At 42.3% G+C, this 15,243-nt stretch overlaps 1 protein-coding gene across 7 annotated transcripts in view; it reads left to right on the top strand.

Annotated features, from left to right (window-relative positions):
• Positions 1–14,913, top strand: part of LOC100136324 (scavenger receptor class B member 1) — a 30,061-nt gene extending 15,148 nt beyond the window's left edge. The window contains exons 9-15 of one of the 7 annotated variants that reach the window (XR_005040341.2): positions 6,967–7,040; positions 7,213–7,264; positions 7,606–7,752; positions 9,025–9,069; positions 9,886–9,944; positions 10,972–11,071; positions 11,207–12,655. Coding sequence is in view for 6 of the 7 variants with exons in the window: in XM_021590606.3 (XP_021446281.3) it covers positions 6,967–7,040; positions 7,213–7,264; positions 7,606–7,752; positions 9,025–9,138 (387 nt within the window). In the remaining variant the exon portion in view is untranslated. Of the gene's footprint in view, positions 1–6,966; positions 7,041–7,212; positions 7,265–7,605; positions 7,753–9,024; positions 9,694–9,885; positions 9,945–10,971 lie in introns of those variants that run through there. The other 6 variants (XM_021590607.3, XM_021590609.3, XM_036967255.2 and 3 more) reach the window with 6 other exon arrangements.
• Positions 14,914–15,243: the final 330 nt, after the last annotated feature.

The raw sequence follows: 15,243 nt of genomic DNA, 5'->3' as shown, positions 1-15,243 counted from the left end.
AAGTCGGTGACCTTTTTTTAGCGATAGCCTAATTGGAGCTGTAGCTTTTCTGTGTATTACGGTACGAGGAAATGGGTATTATGGTGTCGAGATTGCTCCTATAAACAGATTAAGGCCAGATGTGGGGGGGGGGGGGTGTAAAGGCTGTGACTGGTGCGTTTGGTGATCCCGTACTGTTGCTGGCCAATACACTGCAACTAATTATTGGCACCATGTCATAATATGGCTGAAGGCGATAAGATGTATTGTACAGATAAGACTGCATCTGAGCTGCTAGTATTTGCCCCCAATAAAGTTGGTTTTTGATCGCTGACTAAGCAAGAATCGCACACTTGTTTTAGGTCACTCTACTATCACACCACTGCCAATTATAAAAGCATTGCAGACATGGCAATAAGCTTTGCCCAGTAATTGGTTATATGACCGGTCTGTTGGTGTGTAGCAATTTTAAGGGGGGACAACCACAGCAGGGTTTGAGCCAGTCACTACCAACTGTGCCAATTAGGGCCAGATCTCTTGGTAGTGTACTTCCATACAAGGAGGCGTCGTTATCTAAGTGAAGACATGGTTTGTAACTGCTGCTGTAACGATTGGCAGTGGGGATCAGACGTGGACTGTTGCGCGAAGCATAGTTCCAGGAGGGAGAGGATATGGCGAGAGGAAGGCTCCCCGATGTGGAACTGACCATCTGGGGTTGGATTGCAGCTTGACACCTGGTGGTCCCATCCACAGCCCTGGGCTGCAACTCTCATCGAGGTCCTTGCCAGCCTGAACTGTGCGTGTCAAATCAAATGTTATTTGTCACACGCTTCATAAATAACAGGTGTTGACTAAAAGTGTAATGTTTACTTATGGGCCCTTCAGAACAATGCAGAGACTATATTTTAGAAATCAAGGAATAAGCGCACACTGACTGATAACTTGGTTATATAAACTGGGTACCAAGTCGCTGTACAGGGGTAGGAGGTAATTGAGATGTAATTGTAACAACATATAGGAACTCAAGTCCTTTTTGTTCACCTGACCTAGAATTCCTCACAATCAAATGCCGACCGTATTATCTCCTGAGAGAGTTCTCTTCGGTTATTGCCACAGCCGTGTATGCCAACACCACGACTTCCCTCAAGTAACTTGACTGGGCTTTATGAAAACTGGAAACCATATATCCTGAAGCTGCAGTTAATGTCGCTGAGAATGCCGAAGTTCTATCGACTAGCACTCGCGCTGGAAAAACACGACCATTGTTACGCTAACTTCCACGATGCATACAAGGCCTCCGCCCTCCTTTTGGCAAATCTGACCACGGCTCCATTTTGCTCCTCCCTTCCTATAGGCAGAAGCACGGATACTTCCTGTTTTGAGTTGAGGTCTATTCAACGCTGGTCTGACCAATTGGAAACCATGCTTCAAGATTGTTTTGATCACGCGTACTGGGATATGTTCCGGGTAGCCTCTGAGAATAACATGGACGAATACGCTCATTCGGTGACTGCGTTTATCAGGAAGTGTATAGGAGATGTTGTACCCACTGTGACTATTAAAACCTACCCTAACCAGAAACAGTGGATAGATGGCAGCATTCGCAAAACTGAAAGCGTGAACCACTGCATTTAACCATGGCAAGGCGACTGGGAATATGGACGAATACAAACAGAGTAGTTATTATCCTCCAAGGCAATCAAACAGGCAAAATGTCACTATAGAGACAAAGTGGAGTTGCAATTCAAGCGACTCAGACAAGATACAACATTGTGTACTACATAACCTCTTACGTTTCTTTTCAATTTCTCGCATGGAATAACCTTCCTTTCTCAGAACAAGAATAGACTGACGAGTTTCAGAAGAAAGTTCATTGTTTCTGGCCATTTTGAGCCTGTAATCGAACCCATAAATGCTGACGCTCCAGATACTCAACTAGTCTAAAGAAGGCCAGTTGTATTGCTTATTTTAATCAGCACAACAGTTCAGCTGTGCTAACATAATTGCAAAAGTGTTTTCTAATGATAAATAAGCCTTTTTAAAAATGATAGACTTGGATTAGCTAACACAATGTGCCATTGAAATACAGAAGTGATGGTTGCTGATATTGGGCCTCTACGCCTATGTAGATATTCCATTTAAAATCATCAGTTTCCAGCTACAATCATTTACAACATTAACAATGTCTACACTGTATTTCTGATCAATTTGATGTTATAACTGTATTATGGCTTGGGGGTAGAAGGTGGGTGGGGCGGTTGTATGTTAGTCAGTGTGTCACGATCTAAACTCAGGTTAAGATGATGACAGATCAATGACCTCTAGTCTGTTTTCAGTCATCTATTGATTTCTGTTAATGTTCACATATGTAGCATTGCATATGAATGTAACCTATAGATATACTGATGTCTTAGTTAGTGGACTCAGTCGATAATGTTGGTTTAGCAGTCTGTTTTATGGCTATAGGCAGTAACATTTGAATGTGACAATGGTGGAGAGATCGCTCTTGTTGACCAAAGTCTCATGTTATCCAGTCATATTAGGGCTGGGACTTGCCAGAGACCTCACGATACGATATTATCACGATACGTAGTTGCTGAGATATGTAGTGCGATTTTTCACGATTCTATATGTATTTGTTGCTCACTATATGCCTGCTGCAGAGGGACAAAGGGAATGCTGAAAACACGTTGCCTCACTATTTAACCCTGTGAGACCCAAGCATAGATTCAAATGAAGGGGGAAAAAAAACATATTACTCGCCAGAAATACTTGTAATAAGCCTCTTACAAATTTCAAAATGTAAGTTATTTTTATAAGACAATCTGATGAAGTGTTGCAAAAATGCAACATTGAGCTTCAATGGTAAAAAAATAAATAAAGGACGGTGAAATTGATATTAAAATCACATAAATGGATCAAAAGCATATACAGTGCCTTGCGAAAGTATTCGGCCCCCTTGAACTTTGCGACCTTTTGCCACATTTCAGGCTTCAAACATAAAGATATAAAACTGTATTTTTTTGTGAAGAATCAACAACAAGTGGGACACAATCATGAAGTGGAACGACATTTATTGGATATTTCAAACTTTTTTAACAAATCAAAAACTGAAAAATTGGGCGTGCAAAATTATTCAGCCCCCTTAAGTTAATACTTTGTAGCGCCACCTTTTGCTGCGATTACAGCTGTAAGTCGCTTGGGGTATGTCTCTATCAGTTTTGCACATTGAGAGACTGAATTTTTTTCCCATTCCTCCTTGCAAAACAGCTCGAGCTCAGTGAGGTTGGATGGAGAGCATTTGTGAACAGCAGTTTTCAGTTCTTTCCACAGATTCTCGATTGGATTCAGGTCTGGACTTTGACTTGGCCATTCTAACAACTGGATATGTTTATTTTTGAACCATTCCATTGTAGATTTTGCTTTATGTTTTGGATCATTGTCTTGTTGGAAGACAAATCTCTGTCCCAGTCTCAGGTCTTTTGCAGACTCCATCAGGTTTTCTTCCAGAATGGTCCTGTATTTGGCTCCATCCATCTTCCCATCAATTTTAACCATCTTCCCTGTCCTTGCTGAAGAAAAGCAGGCCCAAACCATGATGCTGCCACCACCATGTTTGACAGTGGGGATGGTGTGTTCATGGTGATGAGCTGTGTTGCTTTTACGCCAAACATAACGTTTTGCATTGTTGCCAAAAAGTTCAATTTTGGTTTCATCTGACCAGAGCACCTTCTTCCACATGTTTGGTGTGTCTCCCAGGTGGCTAGTGGCAAACTTTAAGCAACACTTTTTATGGATATCTTTAAGAAATGGCTTTCTTCTTGCCACTCTTCCATAAAGGCCAGATTTGTGCAATATACGACTGATTGTTGTCCTATGGACAGAGTCTCCCACCTCAGCTGTAGATCTCTGCAGTTCATCCAGAGTGATCATGGGCCTCTTGGCTGCATCTCTGATCAGTCTTCTCCTTGTATGAGCTGAAAGTTTAGAGGGACGGCCAGGTCTTGGTAGATTTGCAGTGGTCTGATACTCCTTCCATTTCAATATTATCGCTTGCACAGTGCTCCTTGGGATGTTTAAAGCTTGGGAAATCTTTTTGTATCCAAATCCGGCTTTAAACTTCTTCACAACAGTATCTCGGACCTGCCTGGTGTGTTCCTTGTTCTTCATGATGCTCTCTGCGCTTTTAACGGACCTCTGAGACTATCACAGTGCAGGTGCATTTATACGGAGACTTGATTACACACAGGTGGATTGTATTTATCATCATTAGTCATTTAGGTCAACATTGGATCATTCAGAGATCCTCACTGAACTTCTGGAGAGGGTTTGCTGCACTGAAAGTAAAGGGGCTGCATAATTTTGCACGCCCAATTTTTCAGTTTTTGATTTGTTAAAAAAGTTTGAAATATCCAATAAATGTCGTTCCACTTCATGATTGTGTCCCACTTGCTGTTGATTCTTCACAAAAAAATACAGTTTTATATCTTTATGTTTGAAGCCTGAAATGTGGCAAAAGGTCGCAAAGTTCAAGGGGGCCGAATACTTTCGCAAGGCACTGTACATGTGATATAAAATATTGTCTAATGGTGTATACATTTGAAATGAAGTCATATTTAATCTGAAATAGCCAAATTGATAAATTTCACCAATCCAAATGTTAGTATTTTATTCAATCAAAAAAAAGTTTAAGGATAAACTATTTTGTGTTTTCTATGTAGAGAGAACGTCTAACACATTTTTAGTAATATTTGGTTGGCCTTCTGGCTTAATTCGAAGAGAACCTTACTACTTACCATAAAATGAATGTTCTCTTAAACTACAATTATATCTTTTTTATTTATGTTTATATCTATGACATTTAATGTGACAAGTTCTGTAAGTAATTGGTTGTCCACATTTGGAAGGGAAACAATCCAACTTGTCTATCAATATATGATCTTGTCTGTTTGGCAACCCTTTAAGGCTTTTTGTAGTGTTTTTGCTACACTCACGAAACTAACTCTGGCTCGAATTTTTTTTTTTTTGCAAAGTTGGGTCTCACAAGGAGCTGCAGAACAAGTTATATGATGACAAATACTGGAGTTTTGGTTCAGGTACGACTAACTTACGCTAGCTAACGCTACCTACAGTAAACACAATTGAGTCATCAATATCATCTAAAATATTACTAACTTTTGGGGTTTTTTGTTAGCTAAGTCGTATGGTGTGACATGATATAGGCAGGTGTTGGTGTTTCAGATGGGGAGTTAAACGACTCATGACTTAAGTTGTGAAAGTAGGCAGAGGTAGGTGTCTGATGACGATGCCTTCAAACTGCAGGCCTTTTTGCTCAAATCAGGTTTGGAATACTGACTGTCCGAACAGCAAGTGACCAAATCGGCGCAGTTTGTGGGTTCAGACAGCAGTCATTTGCTGACGTGGCTATTCTAGACGGGTGAGTGCTCAGTGGTGTAGGCTGATTGGCGCTCGTGCTTCCTGTCACTCAGAAGTTATGTAGCAAGCAAAAGGTATTTTTGGTTTAAAATGTATTATTATTATTAGGGTCCCAATTAGCTGTTGCAAAAGCAGTAGCTACTCTTCCTGGGGTCCACATGAAACAATACAGAACATGAACATACTTAAAACATATTTTAAAGGCACACTTAGCCTACAAATCAAGCGGTGTGTAAGATGACTATGCAAACAATTTTGGAATTTTCAACATGTTTCTTATGAAGATAAGTGATGCTGTCAGTCTGCACTTTTGTGTGCTCATTTGTTTTTCAACAGAACAGTGACCCAAAACACACCTCCAGCCTTTTTTTTAACGGCTATTTGGCCAAGAAGGAGCGTGATTGGACCACAGAGTTGGACCACAGTGAAGGAAACCCTGTTTTTGCTTTGTCATTTATGGGCTATTGTGTGTAGATTGAGGGGGGGGGCAATTTAATACATTTTAGATTAAGGCTGGAATGTAAAAAGTGGAACAAGTCAAGGCCTGAGTACTTTCTGAAGGCACTGTGTATGCTGTATATTTGAGTTCAGGACTTTTATCTTGATCACCGTTGATTTTATATAGGTTTTTCATTGTCATTTTTAAAATGAATAAGCCAGTGAACTGAGAACAGTTGATTTGTGAGGTTGGACTGATGCTCAGTCTCCGAGCTCATAGTGGTGTGGTTGTGTCCGCACGTGTATGCCCCTTGTGTTAATTTAACTCGGCGCGTGTGTTTTTAATCCGCTGTTTTGACAAAATGCAGACTTTAAGCTATGCCAGTCAAGTTATGAGGGGATGCACTCGTTTGTGGCACAAAACTGTTTGGGAACAAGGGAGTGGAATGAAATGATCCTGGTAAAAGAAGGCGAGACTGGATGTGTGGTTCTAGCTCTCTCCCTAAGCTTAACGACTGTCTATCCAAATAAGAGGGCAGAGAGCCTTTGTCCAAACACAAAATATTTTTCCATTGAGGACGCGCAGTGTTTTCTCTCATTAATGTGCATTTCCTCTCCTTCAACGGCGCATTTGTTTATTTGCTTACTGTAGCAAGTATTTTGCATTGACACTCTCTCCTCTGTCCTTATCCTCTTTGTCTCTTTTCTATCCTTTCCCTCTTTTCGTGGATTGTTTGTGTGCTGTTCAGAGGGTGACTAGGCAAGACAAAAGATTGCAGTACTTTTGAACAAGGTGTGGTTCTAGTTGCCAGGTGCACCGGTTTGAGTGTGTCAAGAACTATAGCGCTGCAAAGTTGTTTTTCCCCGTGTGTATCAAGAATGGTCCACCACCCAAAGGACATCCAGCCAACTTGACAACTGTGGGAAGCACTGGAGTCAACATGGACCGGCATCCCTGTGGAATGCTTTTGACACCTTGGAGTCCATGCCCTGACGATTCTGAGTGCAGAAGGGGGTGCAACTCAATATTAGGAAGTTGTTCTTCATGTTTAGGACACTCAGTTTGTGTGTGTATGTATGTGTAGAGATATATATCTCTCTCTCTCTCTGCAGGAGACTGGTGTGCCTCTGAATGTGTCTATCCGTCTGCAGCTCAACCTGTACATGAAGAAGGTGTCGGGTATCACGTAAGGACCCCCCCCCAACCCAGCACTCCCCACATGATGACAACTCCTTATCCCTGACCTTTAACCCCAAAGGCCAAAAAGCTGAAGGATCCCATTCAATCTGGGAGTTTCAGTTCTTTATGTAGGATGTGTTTTTGTGCATCTCTGTGAGTGACTGTTTTGTCTGTTGCAGGGAAACAGGGAAGATCTCGGAGGTTGTGATGCCCATGATCTGGTTTGAGGAGGTGAGTGGTGATTAGACTATTACTGGGTTCGTTTACCCCCTAACCTGCTCTATACCTCTACCCTCCCCCCAACACTCTCCAAACCTAACCAACACACTCTGTCTCTCACCCATTCCGCTAGATCAGCGTTTCTTAATCCTGGTCCTGGGAACCCAAAGGGGTACACCTTTGTTTTTGTAATATCACTGCCAACCTGATACCACTAATCAACTCACCAAAGACCAGGATTAAGCATCACCGCCCTAACGTGTGTGTCTAGCCCTTTTTAACACCCTCATAACCCTGTCCGCTCATCAGATTTGTGTTCCCTGTGTTTCTCTGTCTCTCTCTCTCTCGTGTAGAATGGCTATATGGACGGTGCCATCGTGAAAACGTTCCACACCAACCTGGTGCTATTGCCAATGGTGATGGTGTACATGCAGTACTGTTTCCTAGGCCTGGGCCTGGCCACTGTTCTGGGAGCTGTACTACTACACTACAGCGGGAAGGTAAGACCTCTACAGCACATGGTCACCGCTCGCTGACTGTGTGGATGGGAACGTTTTGCGTGGCGTGTTGGATGGGAGAGCGAGAGTGTTTGTGTTCACAAACGGAATGTGCTGCAAGTTCGTTGTGAGAGGGGAGAGACATGAGTCATTCTTTAGTTTGCATGGGTACTAGGTACTGTGACTCTTGCACAGTCCTGAGCAGCCCTCTGTTACCCACCAGAGAACAGGCTCTTCCCACAGCCTCGGCTAACAAACCAACACACTGGCGCCCCCCTTTCTAACTACCAGAAAGGGTGCTGTGAGGTCTCCCCCATCTCCCTCTGAGTAGCTGTAGATTGTGATTTATACAGTACAGTGGTGCCACTTCGGGACACACACACACACAGTGCCACCTCCACCGCCTCACTTTCGTTAGACTAATCACGGGAGAGATTTCCTTAACACACTCATCCAAAGGCACATGTTGTATTTTACATGGCTGACTCTATACGTTAGCCAGTTAATTTGATCAACGCATGAACGGGAGCTCTCAAGCCAATGCTAACTAGAGTTGTTGTGACGACTGGAAGTCTATGGGTATATGCTAGCATGCTAGATTAGCTCAATGACGACGTCTATGGGTGTATGCTAGCATGCTAGATTAGCTCAATGACGACGTCTATGGGTGTATGCTAGCATGCTAGATTAGCTCAATGACGACGTCTATGGGTGTATGTACTAGCATGCTAGATTAGCTCAATGACGACGTCTATGGGTGTATGTACTAGCATGCTAGATTAGCTCAATGACGATGTCTATGGGTGTATGTACTAGCATGCTAGATTAGCTCAATGACGACGTCTATGGGTGTATGTACTAGCATGCTAGATTAGCTCAATGACGATGTCTATGGGTGTATGTACTAGCAGATGCCCTCAGACGTCCAATCCTTGTGCTAACGCCAGTTAGCATTGGCTCGCGAAAGTACCTTATCAAACTTCATACTGGACACAGAGACACAGAAATGGTCTCCACGAGTTCATCAGACTCTGGGGAAGTAGACTAAGGGCCTCATTGCCAAGATTCTTAAAAGGAAACTTCAGATTAAGTATGGGGTTATTTGGTGTGTCAGGTCTACGCACATTTCAAGGTTATTTTAGTTTTTGAACGACACTGCTCCCCAGGGACCATAAAGACTACCCATACGTACAGTGTATGGTTATGGCTTGTACACAGGCATTTCAGGTCACGTGGTTATGACTAGTGTGGTGTGAACGGTTTTCTTTCTTGCAGGTGTTGTTGAAAAAAGATCCGTCTACAGTGATAGAGAACCACGGGGTTGGTTTACACATTAAACTGTTCCCAATCACTCCAGAAAAGATGCCTCTGTCAATCAGGAGAATGTGATGGCAATATGAATGTACAATTATATACCCTGACAGCTTCTGATCGGCTTTGATTTGATTATAAGGACCCATCCGTAGGGAGGGGAAGGCCAACTTTGGTCCTTGGGGGCTGCTCCCCCGTGTGCAGGCTTTTGCTCCAGCCAAGCGCTTGCACACTAGTGTTCATGGTCTTCGATCTTTAGTAAAGTTATGTTGGAGATTGAAGACGGTGAGTACTGTTGTGTTAGCTGAGCCAGGTGTGTGTGGAAGCTGGGTTGTCGCAAAAGGGCTGCACACGCTGGCCTTCCTGGACCGGAGTTTTCCTGATCGGGGGGGGAGAAAATGCGTATAACGTGTCAGTTTCAGCCTGATTTGTGTTACTGTACGAAGTTGATTTGATCAGAGGAATATGGAATCTGATCATCCCTTCTCAACTGGGTCAGGTGTCAATCAATCCAAATGGCACAATTGATTTGTCAAGACTGTCTGAGGTGCGTCATTAACAAATTGCATGAGCCCTGTATGCCACACCTTTTAAATCCGTCTTTCTCAGTTTTGAATCTGCACACACACACACTGCAACAATTAAAACACACACTGCATGAACACACATTCAGCCCGTGATTAAATGACCCAATGGCTGAGTGACTAAATACTGCACTTCCTGTCTGTCAGTCAAATCAACCACCTGACAGCCAATCAGGTTGGTCAATGATTTCCTGTAGCTGCTTCTGACTGGCTCATTAGTAAAGGTCTGGCTGTCTTTTAGGCAACGGTTAAAGACCCAGTAAACGGCACAGATGGACACATTTATCATGAATGACACAGGTAGGTTTCAGGCCGACATACACACTCACCCCTTTCCTGTACATTGTGTTTGCACCTTTTGTTTTCTACAGGTCACACACGAACACAAACTGAGGGCTCACACGAAGCATCACGCTCACCCATTTAAAATCAACTTTTCTTATCCACTGCTGTTGTGCCATGTTTCATACGACCCAGTGGTCTGCCCATGTTTGTGTTTTTAAGTGTCCAGTCAATCTGAGCATGGTTTGAGCCAGAACTCCCGACAGGCCATAGTTAATGTTCTCTTGCAGCAGACCCTCTGGTTGAAGACTGCTGTTATACAATTAGGATCAATGTTTTGGAGTTTAAATGATGTTAACAGAATGTGGATTACAGGCGACGTTCTGTAGTCAAACGGGTGTATTCATTACGGAAACAGTTTGCTTCCATTTGGTTCTTAAAAGGTAAACAACTCTACAAGAGTTTCTATTGAACAAATTCGGGTAGGTTCCTCCATTTTTGTTCCGGTTGTTTCAGTTGTTTCAGTTTTAAGAAACTGTTTACAACAGAATCAGTGGAATGAATACACCCAATGTAAATCGAACTGAAAAGTATCTGAAAATTTCTGTTTGGTACGAGGCATTGCTTATGGGCCTTTTGTAGTGAAAAGGTGTTGGTGCGTGAGTTTGATAGATCATTAAGAAGTTTACTCTATGCCCACCACAGGAGGCTGGTGAGTGGAGGACAGCTCATAATAATAATAATAATAATAATAATAAGAATAAGAATAAGAATAATAACTGGGATGAAGTGAATTGTATCAAATGCAAGGAAACCTTGTCTACCATTCCAGCTATTTATTATGAGCCTGTTCTTCCAATTTTAAGGTGCTGCCAGCTGCCTGTGATGCACAAATTAACTCAATGAAATGATAGTGGTGTCAGCTGCCTAGTTCGGCTCCAAAACAGACTTGATCCTCACTACGTTGACGGTGTTGTGCTTCTAACATCCGTTCTCTTATACCCTCGCCTCTGACTTCTCCCATCCCGTTTCTTTCTCTTGACAGATCATAAAATGTGAGAGGACTGTCATACCGGACGCCAGCGTGAGCACTTCATCCAGCGAGCAAACCCCTCTAATACAGGACCACGTGGACTAACACGCATGTAGGGGGCGAGCTGCCTAGCCCAGTTCTGCAGGACACTCTGTGCATGTGTTTTATTGAGACTGATGATCACTGGAACTCCAAAAAAACACTGATTCTCTCCTGCTATCTATATCTCTCTCTCTCTCTCTCTCAGCTATAAACTCTCTCACCTGGTACAGTTCTCACCTGGTCCTGCATCTGCTCCGGGAAACTTTGGAGACCTTCATTCTGTTCAGTACTCACCGGTCAACAGGGAAGGGCAGGACCACCCCGGTTGGTTCTGCTTTCTGGTGGTGTCCCATCCAATCCTCCAATGAGGATCCACTATTGGAATACATCCCCGCATCCTCAGTCGTTGTTATGTGAATCCTTCCTTCGTCTCTTTGTCCTTCCAGTTCCTCCGATGTTTTAACAACTTAGTATCATGTGTTTTTACTATTCCTGAAATGCCATAGGAAACCACACCACTAGATCTGTATTGTTCTGCTTTCCTCTCCTCTGGTGTGTGTAGAAGTTGCCTGTATGCACAGACCTAGGATCAGATAATCCTACCCTTAGCCTTTTAGGGGAAGAAATGGAAAAGTGACCCAAAATTGGCACCTAAAAGCAACATTCTACAATATCTCACCAGACCAACGAATCAAAAAGTGAACTTGTTTCTGGGGTAAATTCCAGTCAATTCAGGAAGTAGACTGAATTTCCAACTATCTTCCATGCTTTTCAATTAGGGAAACTGGAATTTGGTTAACTTTCTGACTTGACTGGCATTTAAATGGGATTTACCCCCCAACTCGGGGACAAAGGCTTACCCACTCAGGCTGCTCCAAAAACACATGACTTGTCGGTGTTCCACATGGGATATCATTTGTCTTTTTACCTAAGCACAGTACTTGACTTGGGCAGGAGCTCACTGGAACTGAGTACCGGCAACTCAAATGTTCTTCTGCTTGAATTCCTGCACCTCCCATTGACTATTAACTCCAAAGTATTAAGGAGTTCTTGCACTTAAATACAAACTGTACCAGCACCCAAAATGAGTACCGGAAAGTCAAACACTTGCCTAAACATGTCTACACCATCAGATAGAATTCATAGCAAACGGAAGGAAGGGTGTGTGAAAACAAAAGGGATATATATTTACATTACATTCTATTTGGCAGATGTCCTTGAGTGTCCTAAAAGGCATCTTACATAAAATCTGGTGCTGTACATAGGCCTAAATGAAATAGATTTTATGTAATGAATTTGAATGAATTATTTACCGGGGAAATCAAAAAAGAAACTGTCAGCTTACCAATTTCAAAAATAATGGAAGGGTTCTTGCATGTGTCACTTCACACTGATACCATGTGCAGTAAACCGTAGCAATAGCTGTGTAGGATACTCACCGTGAGCCAGCGGGAACTCACTAGCCAACAACGCTCACTGTTTACAATTTTTTTTTTTTTAAGATACCATTTCTAAAAGAGGATGTTGGAGCATATGCCATGTTATTTGATCTTAGTGATTTCACCATGAAGGGCCTCCTGTCCCCCTCCTTTTTACTCACGGATCTAATTTAAGGGCCTTTTAAGACATTTTCAGTAAATTTATTCAGCGCTTACAATTTTGTTTTCATTCAACACTTCATTTTTTTTTTTGAAATGATGAAATGCTCTTCTCCACTTCGACTCATGGACATCAATCAGTCCAGTGAAAAAGTTATTTAAAAGAATGCTCCGATGTGCCTCGTTAATAATAGGCTATTGTCTTACCCGTGTTAATAGCCTAGCGTGAGACTAATTTTGAAATAGAAGGGATTCTATGTTATTTATAAGGGTAGGCCTACGTGGATAAAACTGGAGCTGTTATTTATAAATGAAAATAGGCAAATGCATGAAACAGTCAAAGCAGTATTTCCAGTCAATGATTTTTAGGAATTGAATTGGAAACAGAACTGTGCCCTGTTTCTCTGCCCATGCATTATAGTTAGGCCCTATAGGCTATCGGTAATTTAATTGTTCATCAGATACTTCATATACAATTAATATTCTCACCCATTACGTTATTGTCAATTTAATCTAGTCTTTATGCTAACTATATGTAAAATTACTTTTGATATGGTTTAGGTGTAGTTTGGTTGGGCCATCGGCTGCACAGACCTGATGGGCAGGGGGGGAATGACATCCTCTTAATATCAACTAGAATTGAGGTTATAAGCATTGCGATTCTAACAACGATCACGTGTTGGACTTATTTAGGACAGGGGTGACAGCTTTAAAAAAAAAATTTAAAAAAATTAAATGGCAGAGTAATTGGAGAAAGTGAATTTCCAGTCAATTACTCTTTTGGCTCTTCTAGTGTTAAAGGGTTACGTTTGTGTCCGCCTAGTCTATAGTCTCCTGGTTGCTGATCCAGAGAAGTTGCCAAGCCTGTTGTGATTATTACTGCTATATCAGTGCGTTTTATGTTCTAGTCTCACTCTAATAATTATAGCTCTACGGTTTATTATGTGTAGTAGGTCTGTTTTTTTTGCCCACCTAAATTTTAGCGGGCCCCGCCGTGAATGGACTTCTGCCTATGCCACTGCCTCGACCCCATTTTTTTTGTTTTTTTGCAATGTTAGGAATAACGCCTCATTCAGAGTAAATTAGTTGACCTAGAAATGTCCCTCTACTGATGGCATAGGCACCAATAATGACTGACTGTTTTACTACACCGATGTGCCTTTTCAATTGGAAACTTCTCCTTTGCCCAAGCCCAAATTGACTCCTAAACCCTTGCCACTCCATGTAGATTGGAGAGGATTGGATAGCTCTGGTAGATCTGGTAGCTCTGGTAGCTCCACCTTGCCCTCTCTGGATTTTCACCATACAGCAAATGCTCATGGGCGTCCAAGGCTAGGGGTCAGGGGTCAATTTGGAATTGGGCCGTTTATGGTGTGTCCTGTGTGTTGTGGCCATAGACCAGGGGTGCTCAAACTTTTGGGCTTGGTGGGCCGAAATATAATCTAAGTTGTGGGCCACGGGCTGAACGTATAAGTATTTATTAAAATAAAATACATTTTTAAAAAAGGATAGCTTTTTAGTAAGCATAAAACAAAATCACACTTCAAAACATTGTAGCCATATAACTTGAAACCCAACTACATTCTGATTACCACCTCACAGGCAAGACAATTTAGTGTGTCCCCTCCCCCAGGGGCCATTTTACAAATGTTGCCATGACTTATGCCATGTTCATCTGAGTGCGTGACTAAGTAAACAATCAGTGGGAGGCCCCTGGTGGTTAGGGCCCCTGCGCACATGCCCAGTTGGTAGTTTGGTGATGATTAGTCTTCTACAAGGTTTAGGTAGTCTAGCCAGCTATCTTATCTAGCAATAACAAAAATATGTTCCCTGACATGGGCTACATTACCATGAGAGGACAAACCAAATGTTGTTGGCCCTGCCATAGACCATACTGTACACAGTAATAATTCTGTGATTGAATGTAAAGAGCGTAGTACCTAAAAATGCTTGTGTCCAAACTGTCTACGTCTCAAATGGCACCCTATTCCCTATATAATACACTACCTTTGGCCAGAGTGCACTATTAGGGAGCCATTTGTGATGTATGTATTGGGCAATAGGGTGTCTTTTGGGACACATATTGGGGAATAGGGTGTCTTTTGGGATGCATATATTGGGAATAGGGTGCGTTTCGGGAGGCACACAAGGGTCTGGATGCATTTCACTGTGTGCTTTTTGACAACGCAGGATCTTTCAATGAGAGAACACAACAGCTGTTGTGAGATTTGTGAATTTGCACCATCGTACTCCTTTAAGTGGCGAGGATAACTTTGTAAATAAATGTGCCATGAATTGGCGTACATTACTTCCACTGCTGGGTTGGTCTCCTGTGGTATTTTACATCGGGTGTGTGTGCTTGTGTGAAGACGTAAACATACTTTTATACTGGTTTATAACACAAAGACCTGTTCATACTTGAAGTGCAATATAACCCATGATGCTTCAATGTGTGTGTTTGCGCTGTACGCATGTTTGTATGCATACATTGTGAAACTGTATGCATAATTGTGTGCTTTATTTATAATGTATACAAAGACATTGCATTACACACACACACACACACACAGAGTGAATGTTAGTGTGTGTCTCGGGGTGGTGTGGGAAGTGTTTGACATTCATGGAAATGACTCCAGTGGTCAAC

This window comes from Oncorhynchus mykiss, chromosome 29 (assembly GCF_057628025.1).
Source record: "Oncorhynchus mykiss isolate SJ-2025 chromosome 29, ASM5762802v1, whole genome shotgun sequence".
NCBI classification, from domain to species: domain Eukaryota; kingdom Metazoa; phylum Chordata; class Actinopteri; order Salmoniformes; family Salmonidae; genus Oncorhynchus; species Oncorhynchus mykiss.
This window is presented reverse-complemented; position numbering and strand designations above follow the sequence as displayed.